The 25,768-nt window shown below is 39.9% G+C and overlaps 1 protein-coding gene across 2 annotated transcripts in view; it reads left to right on the forward strand.

Annotated features, from left to right (window-relative positions):
* Nucleotides 1–25,768, forward strand: part of ddx31 (DEAD (Asp-Glu-Ala-Asp) box polypeptide 31) — an 86,240-nt gene that overhangs the window by 20,737 nt on the left and 39,735 nt on the right. For both annotated transcript variants that reach the window (XM_055660013.1, XM_055660014.1), the window contains exons 15-17: nucleotides 7,916–7,966; nucleotides 13,252–13,391; nucleotides 20,113–20,191. In XM_055660013.1, coding sequence (XP_055515988.1) covers nucleotides 7,916–7,966; nucleotides 13,252–13,391; nucleotides 20,113–20,191 — 270 coding nt within the window. The remainder of the gene's footprint in view (nucleotides 1–7,915; nucleotides 7,967–13,251; nucleotides 13,392–20,112; nucleotides 20,192–25,768) is intronic.

The following is a 25,768-nucleotide window of genomic DNA, read 5'->3' on the forward strand; positions in this document are numbered from 1 at the left end:
TCAAAGGCCCCCAAAATATGTTCAGTTAAGAAAATCAGCAAACTTGTACAAATCAGTCAGAGTGTACAGGGGAGTCTATATTCTGTTACTAAACAATGTTGTTTATTAAATGTGAAATGTTTTGAGACACAATTCCTCTTGCACCTTTCAGATTAGTCAGTCTTTTTGTGAAGGTCACGGAGTCTTAAAACTATAGGGCATCAATTTAAGTTGTGAGGGGAAAGATTCAAATGACCTGTAGGGCATTTTTCCACAGAGTGATGCAGACATGGAATTAGCTGACGGGAAATGGCAGTGGCGAGTACAATTACAACATAAAAATGTTACCTGAAATACAAGGATTGGAAAAGTTTGGAAGGATATGGGGCACGTAATGGCAATTGTGGGACTAGCTTGGTTAGGCACTTGGTCAGCATGGGCGAGTTGGGCTGGCGGGTCTCTTTCTGTGCCTTTTAGCTCTATGATCAGTTCTCTCTCACAAACCTATCAGCTCCTCTCTGATTCTCCTGCCTCTCACCTACACAAGGAGCAATTTACACCAGCCAGTAACCTACCAGCATATCTTTGGGATGTGGAAGAAAACTAGAACAACAGGGAGAAAATGTGCAAACTCCACACTGGTGGCAGCAGAGGTTGGAATTGAGCCCAGGAGCCATACGGCAGCTGTGATAACTGCTGCATCACTGTGCCACCCACCCTCATGGTAGAGAATTTATTTTTTAATTTTTAATTTGTGGTAAACACTTATTTTGTCACGGTCTCGCCACATTGTGCCACAGCATTTAGTATTAAAGTGTGAAGTATAGGTGAGACTGGGCTAATTATTTTTCCTAAAGAAACGGTGTGAACTAATGTTAGGCTTTTCAACGAGCTTCATTTGAAAAACAAAATAGAGCTTTTGTGAGAAATTGGAATCAAAAAATTATTTGAATGCTCACCAGATCAAGCAGCATCTATGTTGAAAGCAGCTGATAAACATTTCAGGATAATAGCATTTCATCGAACTATGAAAAGTTCAAAACTAATTTTAAAATTGCAGAGAAGGTGGTCTGGGAGGAAGAACAAAAGGAAGGTTTGTTGTTTTAGGTTCAGCTGGGTGAAGACTGGAGGAAAGGTGGAGTTTATTCTTCTGTCTGCCTTTCTCTTCCCCAATTCTTCTGCACTCAATTCTTCTGCAACTAAAAAATTGTTTAATTTTGAATTATCCTAGATTGATAAAAAATCACCAACCTGAAGTATTAACTTTGTTTACTCTCTTTGCAAGTAATCCCTAACCTGTTGACTATTTTGATTATATTCTTTTTTTTTTTAACAGATGATTTGAATTTTGTTTTACAGTTTGCGATGTGTTGGTATCGCTGTCAGCTCATCATTTATTGTCAATGCCTAACTACTAATCTTTGGCATCTTTGGATGCCAATATAGGATAGAAGGGTTCATTTACCCTGCAGATACCAGTGTGATTCCATTAGCTGTAAATCAGATTGCAGTCAGGCAGAATCCTATTGCACTGATTGCCTGCTGCTTTTATTAGAATACTTGTTAAAAACTAAAAAAAAAAAAAATAGGTGGTAGAAAAGGGAGAATCTCTGACCTTTTTAATTTTTAGGGTATTATCAGAAAGTGCCCAAATAATTTGCAACAATATGTAAAGTAGGTTGATACTGTACCCAAATTACTCACCACTTACTACAAACTAAAGGGTTTCAGTGTTAAACTACTTTTGTGAAGGATTTGGAATTGGAATTAAATTCTGGCAATGTTGATGTTCTCAGCAAGAGCTTATTACTGGGTGGCCTGGTTTAGTGCTTGTGTTGAACCATTGGAATCAAAGGGTACATGCACAGACCTCAGCAGCACAAAGCCCCGTTCTCTGTCAACATTTTCTTTCACCCATTCACCACAATCTGCAGCCATTTAATCAACTCACAACCACATACTGGAATGACAACGCAAACCTGCTCCTTCAATTGCTGCTATTGACATAACTGCACCTAGATTTAGAATAGCATTTTAACATGTTGTAATTTTTGCATAGAAGTAACTTTTTGCACATATTGCTAGATAGGCTGCAGAGCCTTAACAAAGATGGGTAAAAGATGCTGCAAATATGTTTGAAACATCTCCATCAGTATCCAAAAAGATGTCATGCTCATATTTCCAGAAATCTTTAAATTCTTAAATACCCCAAAAGCAAACTTTATTTTCAAGAGCATTGATGATTATAACAATGTTAAGTGACATTTAATTATTAGTTAAATACGTAGGAACAAAATTGATTGAAAGGAAAGATTTTTAGTAGAGTGCTTGTACGTTGTGCTGAAACACTTTATCTCTGCTTTGACTGCACTGATAGATGCAGTCAATGGAACTGGTGCATTACAATGCTGAGAACTATGTTCTGCAGTCTGTACCTTCCCCTTTGCTCTATCTACTCTAGTTGAGTTTGATTTGATTGCATTTATGTATAGCATTATCTGGTCTGATTGGATAGCATGCAAAACAAAGGTTTTCACTGTACTTCGATACACATGACAATAATAAACCTAAAAGAGAAAGTTAGTGGGGAAATTGCCATATTCACTCCAAAGCAGATTACCTACCCATTCTAGACCACACCCAGATTACCACCGCATTAACTGCCCAATATCAGCTGACCATTAAGATTGACGCACCTCTATCACCTTTTATTTATATTCAAATGTTCCTGAAATCAAAAGGAGGCCATTCAACCCATCATGTTTCTGCTAACTGTCAGAAATTCCATCAATCCCATTCCCCCACCGGACTCAGTGGCCGATTCCATCGCACTACCTGACATCTGCCACCTGACATATCTGCCACCCATTTGCATTAAGTTAGTGCACTAAAATGTGGGAGGAAACTGGAGCACCCAGGGAAACCCCACACATTGACAGGGAGAACGTGTAAACTCTACGCAGACATCATTAGAAGTGAACCAAACATGGATTACTGAAGTTGTGAGGCAGTAGCTCTACCTTCTGCCCTGTTGTTATTGATTAATTCAGAAAATCATGAAGGCTATTCTCATCAGAAGACCTAGGTCTTTACGGACAAAGTGCAATAAGCAGGTTTATTAAAAATATCCCAACTGTGTCTGGAAAATTGTAATTTAATTATACCGTAGTTCTTTAGAAAGTTTCGGGTCAATATAATTGCCAAAATTATTTCAAATGTTCATATTGTGTACTTAATAATAAAACATTCGTTTTAAAGTAAGGATACATAAAACCCTCTTTCTCCTATTCCCCATGCTAGTAGAGTAGGCTATTTGCTTTCTGCGCCCAGGCGGAGAGTAACTAACTTGGTCCCAAGTCAATACTTTTACAAATAATCTGTTGCCTATTGGACACATGATAGTGACCTTATCCTTATGGAAAAGTTGCAGCCTTTGCTTGGCATCCCCTGACACAGCATGGCTTGCATCAAAAACTTTATGGAGTCATGAGATTTTATTTGCGCATCTCTTCTCCATAACATGTTACTGTTAGGAGTTATAAATTTAAGAAAATGTGTACATTCGCTTCATTTCATTCTGTTACTGGTCTGTGACTTGTTTTGAACTGATTGCTCGCATAATAAAGAGACAGGTGTGTTTTGTCCACTTTGAGCTAAAAATGACCAAGCTGCTGCTGCTGTCAGGTATTAATCTGAGCCGTGTGTTGGACTGTTTTGGCTCTCCTTGCAACTGCGCAGACTGCAGAAGGTGGCATTCTGCACTCCAAAGGTGGCAGATGTTGATCTCTAAACGTGTGAATCTTGACTATTTCCACTCACAGAAAAAGTGTAAATTACAGCTATCGGGAGTAATTAGCGCTGATAAACCCTTCCGAGCTCATCCTGTTTGTAATGACGCACTCATGAACTGCTCTTTCATGGCAAGCTGTCGCCAAAGAAAAATAACCAAGCAAAGAACACCAGGTTTACTATGGAGGGTTTTTTCCTTCCATGATTAATCTGGATCGTACATTTCCAGTTTCAACCAAGTTAATGTCTTTCTGAAGTAATAATTTTCAAATATTGAGTAAACTGGTTCTGTCCAAGAATAAAGGAAAATGTACAATTTAAAAACAATAGCAAGGCAGAGCTAACCCTCTGCATAATATGCTCTGCTGCATTCATCATTCCAGCTGTAACATGCACGGTGATGCTTCAAATGTAGAGATTGATTTTCCAAGAGAATCTAACATTTGCATTAATGTACATGCTCCTGTTGTGCAGTTGTTGATCTGAAGGGGTTTCATGTATTCATAGACTTTCTTTTACTCGGCATCAGAAAAATTACACACATATCTTGAATGTGAATTGGAGTCTGGCCGTACACATGTTCCCTTAGCAATTTGAAAGATAAAACAGAACCACGTTGCAAAAAGTACTTGTTCACATGCACGCATATGTCCACTGCAGGGTGTTGCAAATTAATTTTAAATAATATTAAAGAGGGTTAGAATCCCTGAAGTAGAACACTTGGTATAACGGGTAGTATTTTATAAATTATTTTTTAATTTTATACCCATGCTCTTGTAATGGTGTACATGACATGCTAGAATAAGGGTACAATTCCCCCTGTGGTGAGTTTGATCTGGATGGCACCAACAAAGACCATTAAATTATAACCACTAAATAACATTGTGACCAGAACAGGTGACCCAAGTAAACTTTCAGCATGAGCTTAATCCAGCTTGGTGCATGTCACATCAATTAACCTCTGACAACACCCTGTGTTGGTTCCTGCCAGACTGTCCCTTTCCATCCAACAGCAATCAGTAAATGCACAAAATTTAAAATTACTGGAAATCCTTTTCTAAAATAACCATTTGCTTCACCAACTGAGCCAGTTTCTTCAGTCCACACTCATTCTGACACTATAACAGGTATATGATGAGAAACCCATTGACACACTGATTTTCTCCTGTAACAGCACAACATGCACACTGTTCACTTTGTGGACTCAAGAGATTTTGCTCACAAAAACAGCGAGAGTGACTCGGTAGCTCCGCTACTGACCAAGCAGACTGTATCCTAAAGGATGTAACTGCCAGACTGGGCTTATGGCCAAGAGAAGGTGAGAGCAACTGCCCTTGCAGGCAAGGGCACCATTTTGACTGACTGTTGAAGAAGCTCTGGTTTAATTTACGTGAATACAAAACGGGGCTCAAGCGCTCCATTGGCTAAAGTCACACCAGGAAGATGGTTATGGTTGTTAGAGACCAGTCATCACACCCCCCAGGACTTCACTGCTGGAGTTCTCGGAGGCAATGTCCCAGTCTGTCCAGCTGTGTCAATGGCTTTTCATCCAGTGTAACGTTAGGTGTGGATATACCCTGACAGTGTTCAGTTCAATTCACCAATCCTCAGAAAATGAACCAATCTGTTCCCACATTCAGTAAGAACAGCATAATATTTGGGCTTGATCTGACAAGAGGCGATTTATGGCACAATTACATATTGCTGACTATCCAACAAGAGACAGAAAATCTACTTTCAATTTGTTTTCATTAATATCACCATCATTGCATCTCCACTATTAATATCTGGGTGGTCACCAGTGACCAAGAACTTATCTGAGCCAACCACTGTAAATTCAAGACCAGGACAAAGCTAGTTTTAATCTCATAAACTCTTTCCATGAGTTTCAAGATAAAAGTCAAAATAATAATTGAGTCAATGCTGTACACAAGGCCATTTTGTTAAGGCACCGTAGGTCCACATATATACACACACACACACACACACACACACACACTCGCACTCTCTCTCTGAATACTCCATTTAATGATTTAAACATTAATTTTCAATCCTGCTAATGTATCATGGTAACATAATTTTGTGCCTATATTTTCCTAGATAAGTTTATTTGGCCTTCCATCACAGCTATTGTGATGGATGTTTATGTAAAATGTAATTATGTTGTGTCTGGGGTCTATTTGTGTGTAATGTATGGCTGCAGAAACGGCATTTCATTTGGACCTCCAGGGGTCCAAATGACAATTAAATATACTCTTGTACTCTTGTACATGGTACAGCACCTTTCAAACCTGTGCTATTTATTGTTAGAAGGACAAGGGGAGCAAACATGGGAAGACCCATCTCCCAGTCTGTTTACAAGTTATAATCCGTACTGATTTGGAGAGAATTCTTTGTCCATTGTCTTTGACCCAAAGCCTTGGAAATCCCAAACATCACCTTCAAGAAAGTAACATATTACCATCTTCTCGAGGGAATTTTGGAATGGTTGATAAATGGTTGCCTTGATGACAACACTGTGAATCCTGTGATTGAATAATGATAACATTTCAAATAGATATGTCCAAATGCCTATTTCTTAATTTGCAGTTAGGCTAACAATGGCAGGAGAAGTGCATGAGTATTGCTCGGACAATATAGTTCATCAACATGTACATTAAACTAAATGCTTATTTTGAACTAATCTTTTGCTATTAGTTTGGAGCCTATCTGTAACAATACAAGATCAATCTCTATTGGTCAAGCATTATTACAGTTAGTTGGATGATCAGCCATGATCATATTGAATGGCGGTGCAGGCTCGAAGGGCCGAATGGCCTACTCCTGCACCTATTTTCTATGTTTCTATTATTACATGTTTTTTCTTGGTGGGGGAAAATGTGATTAATGTAGAGATCCTGCCTTTCCCTTCTTTCTTTTGCCACCCCTTATCCCCTTGTTTTTTCTGTCCCTTCACGGATCTACTGCCATATCAGTGACCTTAATCCAATAATGTTAATTATCTCTTGATCAGTCCGCAGAAGGGTCCCGACCCAAAACGTTGCTTGTGCGTGTGCTGCTGGGATACTGCCTGACCCACTGCATTACTCCAGCACTTTGTTGTTTATGCAAAGTTCCAGCATCTGCAGTTCATTGCGTCTCCATTGCCAGAATTACAACCACTTCCATTTATCCTGTGCAAACTTAGTGATTTATTCAAGTAAAATTAATGGGGCAATGGAGATTATAGTCTGTCCACAAATAACTGAATTATTTGACTTTCTGTTTTTAGCTTCTAAAGGCAAAATGACCTTTAAGGGCTTTACCTTTGATTTCAGATTTTTCACAGCTCCGCATATGGTTTACGTATTTGACCTGCAATATTCATATTTAATGGACCTCACAACAATTCAGCTTCAATTTGCTGCTGCATGTTTACAAATAACCTTTAATGATGCTCTAACTGTTTGTTTAAACCTCTGCAGATTCCCTATTTTTGTGCATTTTGATAAAAAAATAATTCTCAGCTTGAGGTTAAAAAGCTTCAGTTCATTTTGGATTAATTCCTAGAAATGCTTTGTTGAATTGCCGCAGTCAAGCCTGCTCGCATTAAAGTGTTACACACATTTTTAATTACATATATTATTGCCTCTGTAATTGTTCATTTGGACCTTGTTCTTTTTGGTAATGGTACAGCTTTAGGAAAGGTCATTCATATGAATTGTGTGCACCTTGTATTGAAGAGCTAACGTAAGATGCCAGTTTCCTCTGGTTTCAAACAGTTGTAGGCGCTTCTGACAGCTTTAACTCCCTCTTACTCCATCACTGATAGCAAGGTACAATCTGTCGCCTAGACAACAGGGGCCACTACCCTGCTGCTGGCTTTCTGCAAAAGGCAATAATGACTTTTGGCAGGATGGTGGGATGACAGTGGCAAAATGGTGGCCCCTCCTCGTGAATCGTTAGGTTTCCCCCTCTCCATTAGCTTGCTCGCTTTGCAAGCTTCTGCACCAAATAAATGAGTCATTTGAATCCAACTGACAAGCTGGCACCGATTGCCCTGCGGTCCATCTGTACTTTCAGGCATCATGTAGTCCACCAAGTGGCATGCTGGGGTCTTGCCTCAGCACCATGTAATCTTCTATTCTCTGTCTTTTTCTCTCGAAAGGACGTAGCAGCACGCGGGCTGGACCTGCCGGAAGTCACGTGGATTGTTCAGGTAAGAATCACTTCTTACGTGGTAAACAACCTTAAATAAATAAAATAGTTTGTTAGCATTGTGTATGTTTCATGTGGTCCTTGTGCTGTTCCATTAATTAGTCTGTCAGTTATTTATTTTTATTTTCTTTCTGTAGCTTTTTACTGAAGTTATTTTTTTCCAGTTAATAAATCCAAATAACAGAAGGGGTGGATGGTGGTGCCACAGTTAGTGTAGCTACCTCTGCTCCACGGGTCCAACTTCAATGCTGACCTTAGGTGCAGCCTGTGCAGAGTTTGCAGGTTCTCTTGGTGGCCACATGGGCTTTCTCCAGGTGCCCTGATTTCCTCCCATATCGCAAAGTGGTGCCGCTGGGTTAAGGTTAATTGGCTACTGTGAATTGCTCCTTCATGTCGGGGTCAAAGACGGGCAAACAGACATATGCACAAGAATCTAAAGAGTGGCGGAATAGGACTCGTGGGATTGCTCTCTGGGAACTGGTATGGATCTGATGGGGCGAACAGCCTTATGTATCATTGTAAACACAAGATGAGAACTCCAAATTTTTTTTAAAAAGAGACAGGTCTGACTGAAGAAGAACCCGGGCCATTTTGCTTTTCCATTTCATTTTTGAATCAAAAATGTTGCCTAGAAGTAGTTTGAAATTATTTCAGCCTTTGTAAGCTTGGCTAAGTTGCAATCTAACAGAACAAGTGCTAACAATGCATTGAAGAAGGGTCTCGACCCGAAACGTCACCTATTCCTTCGCTCCATGGATGCTGCCTCACCCGCTGAGTTTCTCCAAGATTTTTGTCTTAGGTGCAACCAATGGGATTTTTTTGGATGTTTTGTGAATGATCCTGTTTATCTAAATTCTATTTATTTAAATGAGAGTTCAGGTGACTATTTCTGTCATGATTACAGGCATTGAAAACCAGACCTATGCTTCAAGTCTCCAGTGAGTGGTTCAATCCAATGCAGGGCAGTAGTGGAGAGGTGCTGGAAAAAGGCCAGAGTTTGTAAGGTGATTGGTATCATGAGAAAGCAATGGAAATTGTAGAAGTGTGTTGGATAAATTTCAAGATTTTCAAAGTCGCTTCTACCCAGAACAGAATGCCCATGTAATCTATAACTCACAAGTGGTATTATAAACATTCACAACTTAATTTTGGATATTTGCACATTTGTTATAGGGAAATGTTTAATCCAATTATTGTTTTATTGATGAAGTAATGGACAGGAAAATTAAAGGAATTTTAATTTTGGATGTATATGGATTTTCAGAAGGTCTAAGATAAAATGTTTTACAATATTTGAGCATTCCACAAGGCAATAGTCAAGGCAAGGTAAATTCAATTTTATTCTATGTACAGGAAACGCCACATCAAAATTATCGGGCACAAAAGTTACTGGTGGGGCAAATGGTGAAGATAATTGTCAAAACCTTGAAGGAAATATGGAAGGACATTGGATAGGCTAATGGGTCTCGGATTAAAATTTAATGTAAAGTACAAAACGGATTACAAAACTATTTCCTGCGATAAGCAGATTATAATTTAAGCATTGAGATGGGAATGAGCAGAGAGATTTTGAAGATTTAAAGTGTGATACCATGTAGGTAATTTGGTGGGAGTCATAGGAGACACAGCATATAAACGGGGCTTCGACCACTGCACTGACCATTGACCACCCATTTTGCATAAATCCTGCATTATGATTTTTTTACATTGAATTGAATTGAATTTCCTTTATTGTCATTCAGACCTTTCAGTCTGAACGAAATTTCGTGCCTGCAGTCATACATACAATAATACAATAATAGACAACAGAACAGACAGTAAACACAAATTAACATCCACCACAGTGAGTCCACCAAGCACCTCCTTATTGTGATGGAGGCAAAAATCTTAGGACTGCTGTCTCTTCCCTCCTCTTCTCCCTCTGCGCTGAGGCGATACCCCACCGGGCGATGGTAAATCAGTCCCGCGGCTCACCGAGCTCCGCGAACGGGCCGGTTCAAACACCGCGGCCTGGGGTGGTCGAAGCTGCCGCCCTGCAGTCCAGCGGACGCAGCTGTTGACGACGTCGTCCATTAGCCCGCGGCCGAACCCCGGACTCAGGTCACCGCCGCCAGAACGCCGTCTCAGCCACCAGAGCACCGTTCCAGCCCCGAGCCGGGTCGCCCTCAGGTGAGGTCTCAGCCCCGCGCCAGGCCGCCCTCACGGGAGCGCCTTTACCCTCGAGCTGGGCCGCCCCGACGGGAACGCCGTTACCCTCAAGCTGGGCTGCCCCCACGGGAGCACTGTTCCACCCTCGAGCTGGGCCGCCCCGATGGGAGCGCCATTACCCTCTGGCTGGGCCACCCCCACGGGACGCCGTTTCCCTCGGGCTGGGCCGCCCTCACGGGAGCGCCGTTCCACCCTCTAGCTGGGCCGCCCACGGTAACGGTAAAGAGGTCATAATGAAGGGAAAGTGTGTAATAAACCTGAAAATGGTTTTAGAAAAAATTACTCTGCACTTGAAGTTGATGGAATGAGAAATTATTTGCAACAGAACAGTTGAGGTAGAGACCAGGTAGAAAGGTTTTTTTGAGAGCAACAGAAGTAAATAACTGAAGTATAGGAGGTACGTGGATATGGATGGGGATGCAGGTCTGTGGAATCAAGTTTCAGATTGTTCAGACATAAAGCTGTCACTGATACAAAGGATTGAATGGCCTCATCCCGTGCTGCAAGTCTCTATGCTTTCTAATACAGTATTGGTGAGGAATCATTGCTCATCCCTGTGGAGCATTGAGATTTGTGTGGGTTGGTTGTACTTTTACAGAACAAAACAAATTGAGTGTGGAGTCAATGTAGTTGATGCTCCTTTTAAACAAAGCAATAGTTGCATTTGGCAACAAGAATTATCTTTATATATCGGTTGTAACTAAAATAATGTGCCTTTCCAATGAACAGGATGGTGAGCATTCAACAGCACAATGTCATAGTGGGAGTGGTAATGAACTCCAGAAATGTATCTCCCACGAAACCTGGTACCTTCCTGCTCCCTGCCATGCAAATGAATTTGTATCATATTGTGTGTAGATGCTGGTAAGTATTTTTGAAGAACTGAACGCTATAATTGGACTGTAACGAAAGTCCAGGGCACTGGCTAGAATCCCCCGCACAGAGTACCATGTGGCCTCGTGGGTGGAAGTATAGGAACTTTCCACAGGCTTAGACGCACTGTCTGTTGAAGGTGACCTTCAGGGAGTAATTATTTGCCTTCTCAAATAAGCAGTTATAACCACAACAGCTTGACAGCTTGGCCAGGATGTCAAAACCTGTCCGAGGTGTAAGATGCGTGGGCTATTTTGGGTTTGTTAAACTGGCTTCAGCCACAGTTTAACTGTGACATCGCTGTCTCTTGTTTCCATGGAGATAAATGGTAATCCTGCAACTTTGGAATGTTTGTGCATATTTTTATTTATTTCTATGTTCACTTTTTTTGTACTTAGTAGCAGTCTTGCAGACCCAAAGAGGAACGCATTTTAACACCATTTTGAAATCTTCCCAATCTTGCTTGAACATTGTGCCCTGAACACTGTCTTGCACTTGCCCCAGCCTTAACTACTCATTCCCATGCTTTTGGTTTCAATTATAGGATTTTACTGTATGTCATCAAGCACAATGTTGTTTACATTTAATTGTATTATCAGTTTTCCATTTGTTTTAATTAGTGAATGTCATCGTACATTGCTCTTCTGAATTTAAGTTGATGTCCACAATATTTGAATCACAAATAACTCACCAAAGCAGGACCCCCTGAGAATCAGGGGAACAGAATCACAATGCATCTCTTTCACATTGCAGAAAATGGTTGACAGGGTGAAGCTGTAGTGCATTTGTTACTGTTATTCTTGAGTTCCTGCAAGCTGCAGTCATATACATGGAAGCTAAAATCAAATTGATTTCAGCAACCTTCTGGCTTCATAACCATTGATGGTTATTGAGCATAATTCCTGGTGCAGTAAGTTGAAATATTTGTCAATGTTATATTACAGTGAGAAGAACCATTGCCCTCTGATGTCACTTGTCAAAGTTGACAGGAACATATGTGTTAGGCTTCACCTTGTGACTAAGGTTACCATTTCGATGCACTCTACATGGGAATAAGTGACCAAGAGAAAGTGCTGATTTTCCCAACTTGGTTGGGGACTACACTCTCCTCGGGTTTCATGTCAAACATAGAGAACTTGTGTTACCCCTCTTTCCAGTTGTACTAACCTTTCCTTAGACCTTGCCACCATTGGACTTTCATTGACAGTTAAAATGTGATTATTTCCTAGCTCCACAAATTCTTAAGATATGGTAGATTACAGCACCTGCTTCACAGTGATACGATAGTTGCCTTCTGATGGGTATTATTTGTCACCGTATTACGATAACCAGATAAAACTAATATGGAGATTGGGTGCATTTGGATAGCTCATTTATATTCTCTTGGGTCATAGAAGGAGACCATTTAGCCCATAGAAAAATAAGGTATTGCATACAGATGAATTACAGTCAAACTCCAATAAACAACTATCCAATTACTTGGAAAAGCAGATGGATCGGCAAATGGCTCAATAAAATGCTGATGCACATGCTCCCCTTAATAGACCTGGAGCCTGGAGTTCCCATAATCTTCTCGACACCACGGCCCGAGGGGTTCCCACACTCCCCTTATTCTCACCAGGATCCTGGCTTCCATGCTCTCTTTCAACACACCAGGCTTCAAAATCTCTGCTCCCATCTACCCGCTGGGGGCCTGTTTCCTAGGCTGCCGTGAAACTTGCTTGATTCTGTTTGGATGCTCCCATTACACATACTGAGTTTGCTAGAAAATGTATAATCCCACTGTGTGTGACATCTTAAAAAAGGTGAATTGAATGTGTTTTGAATGCTAAATGGAATAGCATTCAGCTGCCTGGAAAATCACTACCAAATTCCTGCGCTTGCCAGATTAGTGTAGTTTTTACTTATGTGGTGCTATAATGCACATTTGAATTGTTCAAACTGACTGATGCTTAAGGACCAAGTTTGTGGTCCTAAATTTTCCATTTTCTTCGGAAATCTCCATGTGTACATAAACACTGCCAGTGGGAAACTGTTGCATTCATTTAGATTTAAATCACCTATCCCAATCAACATGCTAGCACTACTTCCTGCCTGGAATAGCTGGGTGCAATTATTCGGAAGATTCCAGAAATTTGTCCCACGTTTCACAGAATAAAGAAAAATCTTATTTGCATTAATTTATTTTCTTTTTCACTGTTACAGTATAATGCTCCAACCTCGCCTGCGGATTATGTTCATAGAGTTGGTCGAACAGCCCGGATTGGATCCCACGGATATAGTCTACTTTTCCTCACTCCCTCTGAAGCCGAATATGCAAATACACTTGCATCTCACCAGATCAGGTCAGTCACGTCAAAAAGGAGCATAGGCTTTTGTTTTTTGAAGTTTCTCAATTTTATTCAGCTTTTAATAGGACGTTATTGATGTGGGAAGCTGGGAGATACTTTTCTTGTAGCTGCTTTAACTTTCTAATGCCATGGTCATTGTTTGCTGCCAGTGATTAAGGCCAGAGTCTTGTCTGATCACGTGTTGTAAAATTTTGTTTTGACAACCATATTGTACAAATACAACTCCAATCAACTGTATTTGTTTGTTGAAACCCACCGCCCTGTGTTGGTTAATAACTGTCCTGCACGTACATCAGTTGGATGGGCATTAAATTCCCAATCCAGAAACCTGAAGATATGAATCTAGGCTGATAGTTTGGCGCAGTACTGAGGGTCAGAGGGGCAGTCTGTCAAATGAGATATTAAATTGAGGCATCCGTATGCTCTGTAGGGTGGATGTAAAAGATTTCATAAATTAGTTTGAAAAGTTGTAGGAGCTTGTCTTTGTTTTTGTTTTCTATATAATAGCAGCGAGCACTCATCAAAAATGGTTCTTTGCTTTAAAACAGCTGTTTGTGGAAGTTTAGAATACAAGGTCGCAATTCTGAGTTTTAAATGTGCCATTGCTTAACTAAGGCCTAGTATACGTCAGCAACCAAAGGGGTTGGATAAACTACAGGTGTTCTGAGTTTGGGTACAAACAGCAAAGATTTGGATGACCTCCAATTTGTGGAGAATAGACGTTTGACCAAGTGCATTGGAATAGCTTAAGAAATATCAACAGCATGGATCAGTCTTTCAGCAATAAATGAACTGTTACAAGAACATCATTGGGCTATTTTATTGCAGTGAAAGTAGATACCCATTGATGGAATGGGTATGTGACAGGAAACATCTGAAAGTCAAAAAGATTGCGAAATGTTTGGTTCTGTTTCAAAAAGTTGCTTGAGAGAATGTTTAGAGAGATAAAATAAAAATGTAAAATGCTGGCAATACTCAGCAGGTGGACAATATTTGTGGAGAATGAAAGAGTTAACATTTCAATTTGATGACCTTTCCTTAGTTCACTCGCCATAATTTTGTAGAAAATAATTGAACCAAAGGAAAGCATAGATTGGCATGAATAGATTCTAGAGGATTGAAACAATGAACAATCCTTATCTGTTGTAAGGATTTCAGGACTGCACAGGCTTTGGCAGTGTTGTGTAGGTTTCCAGTCTTTGTGATGGTGGGTATGTGGAATTCGAAATTCAGTTTGGAGTCAAATGAGATGTTACAATTGGGATCCGTGTTTTTTAGGAAGAGATAATGGTCATGGTATTTCTACATGTTAACTTAGAAATTCATTGAAGTGAGTAGAATAACTTTCAGAGGCAGATTAAAAAGCAATAATCGTATTACATTGACACGTTTGACAATATTGGAATCCAAAGTTGAGGGCTTTAGTCTTCCAAAGTTTAATTTGAGGAACTTGCAGTTTATTAACAACCAATCTGACGACACAGAGGAAATAGAGCAGACAAGTCACGGGGGTGGCGGTCACGGTGGCGCAGCGGTAGAGTTACTGCCTTACAGCAAATGCAGCGCCGGAGACCCGGGTTTGATCCTGACAAGGGTGCTGTCTGTACGGAGTTTGTACGTGCTCCGCGTGACCTGCATCCGAGATATTTTCCATTTTAGAGATTTCGCCGAGATCTTTCATTTTCGTTTATATATATATATATATATATATATATATATATATATATATATATATATATATATATATATATATATATATACATACTTATCATATGCAGCAGGCGGGGATATATATATAGTGCTGGAATCTTATATGGAAGCATTCATTCCATATTAGGGTTGGGGGATTCATTGGGGAAAGACACTGAGGCAGAGTTTGAGGATTTTCAAAGTTAACAGTTTTAGACTTAAATTCCTTGGCTATGATTATTAAATAACTAAAATGCAGCCAAGTAAATGCAAGCTCTATGAGCTAGAAAGTGGAAGAAAGATGTTGGAATAGAAATGTATGGTTAATCATGTCATAGGCTTACAGTAAGGCCAACGAGAACAAGGTAAGATTGTAGTCATTGAAGGATGTTAGTTACTGTATGATTTTGGGTAAGGCACATTATTCCTTTGGCGGAGACTGAAGCAAAGATGAAAATGCAAAATAAGATTGAAATAGATTTGGGAAATAACTAGTACAAACTAATCCTCTAAGTGATTTGGAGAATAACAAATTAGAATCAGTGTATGGTTGATGGAAGTGTTTGACGGAGGTGTGGATGGATATATGTTGGTCCAAAACAAAATAAGTTTGGTTCAATTTGAAACTTGTAACATGAATGTAAATTGAAAGAAACCTCTTTTACAAAATGATTGGCCTTGCCTATTTGTCCACTTATGTTCTTTAAATAGAAAACTGTTATGTTTTTATTTTCGTCCAGTGAACTTCATAGAGCAGCATACTTTGCTGTATGTCATACTCTAGTTTTAATTGGAAAGAGATGTGTCGAGCTAGAGATATACAGTGGCCCCCATAATGTTTGGGACAAAGACCCACCGTTTATCTATTTGCCTCGGTACTCCACAATCTGAGATTTGTAATAGAAAAAATCGCATGTGGTTAAAGTGCATGTTGTCACATTTTAATAAAGGGCATTTTGATATATTTTGGTTTCACCATTTAGAAACTACAGCATTTGGTGCTGAAATTACAGTGCAGGACAATCTGTTGTCCCAAGCTTTTCTGTTGCAAAGATTGTGCAAGTTGCAAACCCCTTAAAACATTGTGTCCTCTGCACCAGGGAAGAAAAACTGCATACTGGGTTATTGGCCCAAATCTTAAATTAAATTGTCAGAGCTGTCTCCATAATGCTCTGTTTATAATACTGGACAGCAATTTATTTTGACGGCGTGTGTTGCACCATGCTGCAAGCTGCCTTTATGGATCATTGGTGCAATTCATCAGCTCGCACTGTCCGCTCATTCATTCACTGAGTCAGTGTGTAGGATTCTGAATCTGAAGCTCAGCTGTTGTGGGCTTGTTGCCTAGCTTATCTATACATATTATACAGTGCTTAACTTATTTCAATTTAAATTGAGGGAACCAAATAAAAGTGTAAAAAAAATGCACTGTGAAAAGAGTGAAAAGTTTTGAAAGGGGGATTTTAGGTTTTACAATACGCTGAAAACTCAGAATTTATTCCTCTGGTGTGTTGTTTTAAATGTCCTTTGACAAAGAACCAAGTTGTGGACAGCTCCATTACCTTGATTTAACTGGGAGTATTTCAAGCCAAAGAACCCCTGGTTAAAAGCTGTATCACTCATTACCACTCATGATCTTATCAAAGGTGATCACATTATATTTTTCTAGTATCCTGGGTGCCTTTGCCACCACCTCAGTAGGAAAGTTCTTGGCTTTGCTTCAGTTTCTCCTTGTTGTGATAACACACTGTGTCAAAAGTCATGTGAATTTCCTTCATTCTATCACTCTGAAGCTTGCAGATGTGTTCTTTATATTTTCTATTCTGTAGCCTGTGTTGAGGCAACTCGTATCTTGGCTGTAAACCTTTAACTCTCAGAAGTCATGAATCAAAACATGAAACATTATGATATCTGGTTGCAATTGCTCAAAGTATTATGTTTTCAGTGTGTGTCATTCTTAAAGAACGAGACACAAAATACTTGACTCCTTACACAAATGAAAAACTATGGAATAAATATTTATCAGCACATTAAATGTTGAAAAGCATATCTACAGTAGGTACGCAAAAATGCTGGAGAAACTCAGCGGGTGCAGCAGCATCTATGGAGCGAAGGAAATAGGCAACGTTGAGTAGGTGTTTTTTTTGTGTTTATTGTTCAGCATTGGATAATATTTGCTGAATCTTGATTTTTTTTTTAAAGCCCAGGTTGCCCATTCTGCTACACATTGATAAAGCTTACTTGCAATTATCTCAGCATTCCACTGCCATAAGTAGAATTTATTTGGCTAGCCTGAAATTTCATGGAAAACACATCCTGCCAAGCTTCTTGGGAATGTTCGTGTTTCCCAATGAGGTTGCTGTGTAGGTGCAGCTTCAGTGCAAAATTCCACCAGATGCTTTTGACAATTTTGTCGAGTATGTCACGCAAGTTGAAGACTGTTGTTCAGTGAATTAGAATGTCAATGATTCATTTCACCTTTGACCAGCTGGCACAGTACTTGATACTTAAAAGTGATTAAACTATTTTTAACCTAAGGTTCTGTCTTAAATGGACTAGAATTATTGAAACTGCCTGAGGAAAGAGAATGGAATGGAAGAGAGAGAAAAAAGACTGCATACATGTGTTAACTGTAATTTGGGGGAAAGAACAGTGGTGGGGGGGATGTTGGGTCCTAGTTCAGGGCAGCAGTACTGTGCAAGCCTTGAAGTGTCAGTAGCAAAGGTTTTTGAGAATAATCATTGAAGTAACAACTAAAAAACTGTTTTAAAACAAAAATACCCCAAAGCAGATCTATAATTGGAATGCTTTACAAACCAAGGAATATTGTTGTACTTTCGGGGGAGAAATTTATCTGGTCACCTGCAAGAATATCAGGCTGGTAAACTTTAGCAATGCATCATAGAATATTGAACCCAGGCATGTTTAATCAACATTATCAACTTGTAAAAGAGGCTTGCATTCCCGGAATCAGTTCAAGTTCAAATTGAGTGTGGAGGAGACTACAGTGTTGACCGATGCAATTGTGTGCGGTCAGTGCTAGCAGGCAACGGTCAATGTCAGTTTCTGAATATTTTATGTTTTTGGAAAAGGGGGAGTCATGTGCCAATTGGCAAACGTGAAGGTAAATTGGACCTTGGAGCACTGGATCTGCATGGCATGTTCATGAGCTTGTACAACATTGAGTAGGTATCTTCTAAAATAAATAAATAATGTAGACGACTATAAAGTATTCCTTTACCTACTTAAAGTGTAAAAAGGGTGTATATAAAGCAAAAGAAAAATCAAGTAGTGATAACAAGTTGATGCCAAGTTTTAAATGCCCATTGCCAGAAGTTTTGTGGTGGTGCAAATCTGCAGGGTATTTAGACGCCTGGAAAGCATAGTTAATGTAAAGCGATGCCCTGGCGTTGATGGTTGTACATGGAATGTTGTTTCTATCCTTTATACACAGATTGACTCGCATGTAAGCACTCACTACTCAGCTGAGGTTTTTATTGCAGTGGAGCACGTGAATCAGCAGAGCCGGGACTGAATAATCTGGACTCCTGCCTTGATTTCATATTTCCGCCAATCAGGAAGAAGGATGAGCAGGTTAATAGAATAGACCACCTGCTATCCCCCCACTGTCTGTGCCATTGGCTTCTTGCCTCAGGCTGCACTTATTGCTGGTCAGGATGGTCTGTGACCATTTTTAATTAACAATCCTAATCAAAATTACATTATCTTTTCACAGCCATGGTGAAACGACATGCATTGTCTTTTGTTTATTTTCCCCTAGTGTTAGGAGGAATTCTAATTTTCTGTTTTTACCAGGTATGAGCTTGCAGTGCCTCGACAACTGGTGCAGTATGATCTTGTGCTGTACTTTCCCCCCCCCCCCCCCCCCCCCCCCCCCCCCCCCCCCCCCCCCCCCCCCCCCCCCCCCCCCCCCCCCCCCCCCCCACACACTTTTTGCTGTACCGTGTACATCATGCTCTGTTTCTGAACTGCTCACAGAAGCTCCACAGCCAGTCTTGCAATTTCTCAGCTCTATGATTGCTCATTCACTGATTCATTAAGACAAGTGTGGCTTCAGCCTGGCACGGGCACTTGGATGATGGCTACCTGCTGCGATTCAGTTCAAATATCTTGGAGACTGGTGCTTGGCCGGTTGCCAGAAGAGAATGGCATGGAAACATCCGAGCTATCACTATTACCCCCTCCTCCCGACCATTTTAATCCATGATGTTTTCATTAACCTTTCACAACAATTGTCATACAGTACATTTCACTTAAATGTACCCCTGATACACATCCTGTCAGTTAAAGAGGAAATTTTGATTTAGAGCAGGGTGAAACATGACTTTAAATAAGTTATACCTGAAGGATAGAAAGGATGATCTGAAAAGTTATAATGAAAAGGAAAATAATCATCGGGTAAATAAAAGTGTCCATTTAAATGAGGTCAAAAGCAAATTAAAGCAGATGCTAGGAATCTGAAATAAAATACAAAATGCTGGAAATACTCAGCACATCCAGCATCTGCGGAGAGAGAAACATAGTCAACATTTGAAGTCAATGATTATAAATGGGGAAAAAAAGATAACATGGTGGAAAATAATGAGGAGTGGTGGGTAGTAGGGAAGCAACAGGCAGTGGGTTCTGTATCTATCCATGCTTGCCATTCCAGAGGACATTTGAGGTCACTCTGACATAGGAATCGTGTGGAGGCTGGTGTAGTATAGATCCCTTCCACTGCAGAATACCAGTGAACCAACCCAGAACTGTTCTGATGCTCAGTCACACCAATTGCCATCTTTAGTAATATTCAATTGGATCTAATGGTCAAATAGTTAATCGAGTACAATGACCACGTGGCTACCATACTCAGATTTTTAATAAGAACTGGCTATGGAATCTCATATTCACGAAAAGTGTGCTTTTCATCACAAATACTTCCAGATAAATTAAATATATTATAACAGTGTGGTAACATTGGCTCTTGGTGGAGAAGATGAATTAATTTGTTTTTCTCTTCCTTCAGTGTCTCCGAAATAAAAATGGACGATATACTTTCAGCACTGTTGATAGAGCACACTCAAAGAACAAAATCTGGAAAAAAGGTTTGTGACTTCTTCTCTTCAAAGCATAATAAACCATAAGTATTGGTGTCTTGTGTTTTTAGTGATGACATTTCCTGAATATGCAAAAATAGTTCCAACAATCTTTCCAAATCTTCTCCGGCACAGCAGAAGTGAGAGGCTATTTTCCAGACTTCTGATTCAATGGTCAGTAAGTTTGACTTCCAGTTCCACTCCAGAGCCTTGGGCACAGGATCTAGGTTAACACTTTATTATAACACAGAAGGAATGCTGCACTGTTGAGGGCCGACTTCAGAAGGAGACGTTAAAATAAGGCTCTGTTTGGCTTCTTGGGTGGACATATAAATTCTCACGGTATAAACTCATAGAAGAGCAGGTTTATTTTCCTCCATTTCCAGATCAATATTCATCCCTTGCCAATGTTCCAGAAAAACAATTATCTACCCATTATGCAGCATTTCTTATACAATAAGAGTAATGCAAAATATTTAATGAGCTGTAAACATTTAGACGTCTTGTGAAAGACGGTATGTAAATGTACATCTTGCTCATGCCCTCTCGCGTGCCCTCTCTCACTGCCTCTCGCTCGCCTTTGCTTTCTCATTTGATTTATTGATTTAACTCGAACTCTGACTTGATCAGTGATATTTCTTAGAGTGATGAAAACCCTGATGCAAGTCAACCTCCACCTATTAATTAGCTTTCATAATAGATTTATGGCACCTAAGCTGCTGTATATAAATAATGAAACCAGGAGATAAATGAGTTTTGTGCTTATTATTTTATACTCTGTTGTAGGCCTTGTCCTGGGTCACAGAAACCAGACATCTTTATTTAAATGGAAAATGAATGCACATTTGCATTTCCTACTACAGACATTTCTAGGGATAGTCTCTGTGTGGACCTTGAAAACTATGCCAATCTGGATAGGTATGAAAAATTATAGGTGATCTGGAGGTGATCAGAGATGTTCAGGCTTTGCTTTGAAGGGAATTGGACTTGCGTGAGAGGTTAACCTCCCCGTGTCTTTGCAACTTTATGAACCGTGGTGTTTTAGTGCTGCATTATAATATCATATTGTATCATATAAAAATGGAAATATTATTGACAAACAACAGGCACTAAGGTTCATTAAAGTAGTTCCGTTGACGTTCTCTGCTTTTCACAGACTTGCTAATGAAGCTTTCTAGCTTCAGAAAACCCACTTTTGAAAATTTCAGTTTTTTTTAGATCTGGTCGAAGGTTTCTCATTAGCAAATGACAAGCTTATGAATAGAATCACGAATGGGCAGTTGAAGTTGCTGTTTGAAATTATTCTTTACATTGGATCAAATCTTTTGCAGATCTGCTTGCCTTTTCAGTAAACGTAGCCTTGCCTAAAGCAATCCCCACCCCCAAGCAAATAATTCCTTAGCTAAAACAGCTCCCAGCTGATTGGTAAGACTAGGAACAACTGTAATCTGTCCAAATAAATATAAAAATTGCCCTGACAGCTATTTAAGCCGCACCCTTAATTAACTATCAAAGAGATTGAATCTCTGGCATTTGCAAACATAAACATTTAAAACCTTTAAAAATCAAGCTTTTTTTAATTCATGAATTTCAATGCAATTGTAAACTCGGAAGACATTTGAAGATAATTTAATATATTCAAATTAAATCTGACTTTAAAAATAAGTAAATTGCCTTATGGTTACCCGATCCCTCGCATGTTCTTAGCTGTTCAAATAGATAGTTTCACCATTGCTGCACCAGATCTAACCTGACGCAGGAGCAATGGGTGGACTTCCCATCTTAAGTGCTGGGAAATTTGTGAAAGTGAATGCTGCATCACTGGACTCCATGAGGAGTCGGAGTGAAAGACATAAAAGCCAGCAATCGGTTGTGTAAGAGCTTGGGACTTCCACTTTATCACAGGAGTGCAAACATTCAATCAGAGTGGTGGCATTTCTGAGGGTGGTTTGAGCTATTCCTCACAATGTATAAATGGAGTTGCTCATTGCGTTGGGTAGTTGTATTGCGGTTCTTCCTTCCAATCTCCACTACATGGATGATATTTCAGGGCAGATCCGATATAACGTTATCCAGTAGGAACTATCATAAAATCGTGTCAAAGTGAGAATATCTACACAAAAAAAGATGGTTCACTGACTGACTGATTTGTACTCTGATACGTTGACAGGATTGGAGCTCCGATGAACAAACTGAAACAAAATAAAACTCCATAGTCTAGGCTTGCTCTAGACTCTAGAGCAAGCAATATTTTTGTAGCCTGAGTGATCAGTGCTGAATTTGATACTGCACTTGACACATAGCATTGCTCCTTTCATCTTACTACCAAAATATCCTTCGCCCCTCCTGGAATCTTGTGCAGAAAGAGTGCTTGAGAAACTCAACAGGACAGGCAACATCTCTGGAGAACATGGATAGGTGACGTCACGGATCAGGACCCTTCTTCAGGCTGATTGTGGTATGGGATGGGAGGGAGAAAGCTGGAAGAGAGGAGGGGCAGGACAAAGCGAGGGGCAGTAAGTAATAGTTGGCACAAGTGAGCGGGGAGGAGATGGGTTGGTAGCCAGATGGTTGGACAAAGCCCAGAGATGATAGGACATAAAGTTTGGGATAAGGATAGAAGAGTTGCAAATTGTGAAACAAAAGGATTGTGAAGGGGGGAGGTATATTGTTTGTAGGATTGTTGCATAATATTGGAGAATTCAATGTTAATACCGTTAGGTTGTAAGCTACCTAAGCGGAATATGAGGTGCTGTTCTTACAGTTTGTTTGTGGCCTCACTCTGGCAATGGAGGAGACCCAGAATCAGACAGTCAACCTGTGCACGCCAGGTTGATTGCATTTGTCGAAACAGGGCGGACCACGTGAAGGTTGCAATCTCCCACGCCATTTACAGTGGCCAATCGGGAGGAAACCCGAGCACCTGGAGGAAACCCAGGCAGTCACAGGGAGAACGTGCAAATTCTACATTGTCACCACCCAAGGCCAGGATTGTACATAGAGATTCTGAGCTGTGAGGCAGTGGCTCTACTTCCTATGCCAATGCCACCCAGAAACACTACAGCTGAGTTACATGGTTGATGGAGTGCTTAATATTAAAGACAATTGCTTTTCCCTCGCTGTATCCAGATTATTGAATATTATAGCTGTACTCATCCTAGAAAATGGATAATGTTCCATAACACTCCGCAATTATGTCAAGTAGATAGTGGTAAGACATTGGGAATTTTGGGGTTCCCACAAAAATAATCTCCAATTCTTGTTGTAGCCAGAGTGTTTATATGGCTGGTCCAGTTAAGTTTCCAATTAACAATGTCCACTGGGATATTGATAGCAGGTGCTTTAATTATTATTAATTCCATTTAATGTCACACAGAGGTGATTAGACATGCTCCTGTTGGATATGGTTATCGATTAGTATTTAAATGTTACTTGGCACTCAGTAGGCAGGCGCTGGATGTTTAAGTCTTGTTATGCCTGGGCATTGCCTACTTCATTATCAGAGGTATTGCAACTGAAATTGAGCAAAGTGCAATAGTCAGTGAAAATGTTCATTTCTGACAACCTGAGTTTCCAGTTTATGCATTTACACAATTTCCCTCAATCCCTGTTGTGGCAGCAGATTCCACACTGGCGTTATCGTTAACAGTCTGACACTGATATCCCCCAGTTTTGATCTTGTGCTGTTCAAGTCCAAATACTTTATCTGTATTCAATTGCACTATAGCTGTTAATGGGTAAGCTTCCAACAAGTAATGTTTTCAAAAGAGCTTGAATTAATTTCTCCCTTCACCCAAATGCAGTCTAATCCAATGATTAAAGCAAGATATGCGAGTTACTTTGTGTCTTACCACGCATCCAAGGTGGATATGTTTGTTTGCTTGGCTTCAGTACTTTAATCATTGCTGTGTAGGAAAGAACTGCAGATGCTGGTTTAAATCGAAGGTACACACAAAATGCTGGAATAACTCGGCGAGACAGGCAGTATTCCATCACCCATTTCGTCTCTCCAGAGATGCTGCCTGTCCCGCAGTTACCCCAGTATTTTGTTTCTACCTTTAATCATTGCTGTTTGAAAGAATACTTTACTGTGCATCATCTTGCACCAATCTGCTGTACTGCAAAGTTATCAGGATGAATGTTATTCTTGGAATTCCAAACATAAGCTGTAAATACTTTTGACTTCGTAAATATACAGCTTTTCAGGACACACGACACTTGATTGGTCTACAAAATGGTGGATGGACAGGAAGGCTAGTAAAGAACTTCTTAACTCGCATCTTACCTGAGCAGACTGCTGCAAGATTGCAATCCTACACCATGCTTCTCCCCCTCTCCCCAACCTAGCTCAACCCAACCCTCACCTGGACCAAATGGCACAGACATTACCAGCAGCTCTATGTGCGAGAGGTTTTGTGCATAAATCCTCCTCCTCCTTTGCCATTTTATTTTTGCCTTCTCAAAAACATAATGCCTGTGTTGCCAGGGTGGAGAGACAGGCTGAACACACAGGCGTGCTCGGCGGGGATCTCTTTGGCTGACATCACTCGATTATGTCCGCTTCATTGTTTCCCACAGCAAATGGCTCACCTTCAAGACGCTACAGAGGAGCAATTAAAAGGCGATTATTTCTAAAAACCAATTTGTAGGGAAATCATAATACCAGGAACATATCGAAGCATAAATACACCAAGTACTTACCTTTAAAGTAGGGTTTCCCACTAAATGACTCTGATTCCTAAAAGTATGCCTACATTTACTCTTTTATCACAACCTTTCCTTTCATGTGTTATGTGGTACATGTTTTGGTGATGATTATATAACTGACACAAATCCTCAAATACCCAGGAGGGGATGGGGGAGAACAACATGTTGAAGAAACTTTAGCATTTATTTACTAATTGTCCATTCATTCCAAGTACAAGATGTATGCTCGTCTCACAAATCACTTGAATTACATTTTCTAGATTCAATTCTTGTGCATCCACAATAGCATGGTATTAAGTGGTAATAAAACAGAAAATGCAGGTCTGTGGAGAGAGAGTGAGACAGTATATCTTCCATCAGTTTTCAAACCAAAAGATTTGATTTGAAGGATAAAAGGTTATATAAAACATATATAAACTACATCTTCAAAATACTGTAGTTCATTGGTAACAAAATGCAACCAGTTCAGTTAATGTGAACTCCAGAAGAACAGAGAGCACCTTCAAAGATTAAATGAAATTTAATTATTTCCCTAGCCTCGATGGGCTAGCCTTCCATTAAAAGCAGTATATGATTAACTTTTTGAAAATTGAAAACCACCATAGATTGACCATGTTTGGATTAGAAAGAGCTATGAACGTTTTGGATGAAATTCCATCCATTGTGATATTCCTGGACTGGGGAAAATACCACTCTGAAGGCAATAGACCAAGAATGAATAACGTTAGATGGAAACCATGATAAATCGTGCAAATAAGTGCAGTTTCAAGTCAATCAAAATATTTGCATGATTTCTACCTGGGCCAATTGACTTCAATATTTGTAAATTGAGTTCTCCCTGCAAGAGACCTGGCTTGGAACAAATAAAGATCACAGATA

This window comes from Leucoraja erinacea, chromosome 31, assembly GCF_028641065.1.
Source record: "Leucoraja erinacea ecotype New England chromosome 31, Leri_hhj_1, whole genome shotgun sequence".
In the NCBI taxonomy this organism is placed as follows: Eukaryota; Metazoa; Chordata; class Chondrichthyes; order Rajiformes; family Rajidae; genus Leucoraja; species Leucoraja erinaceus.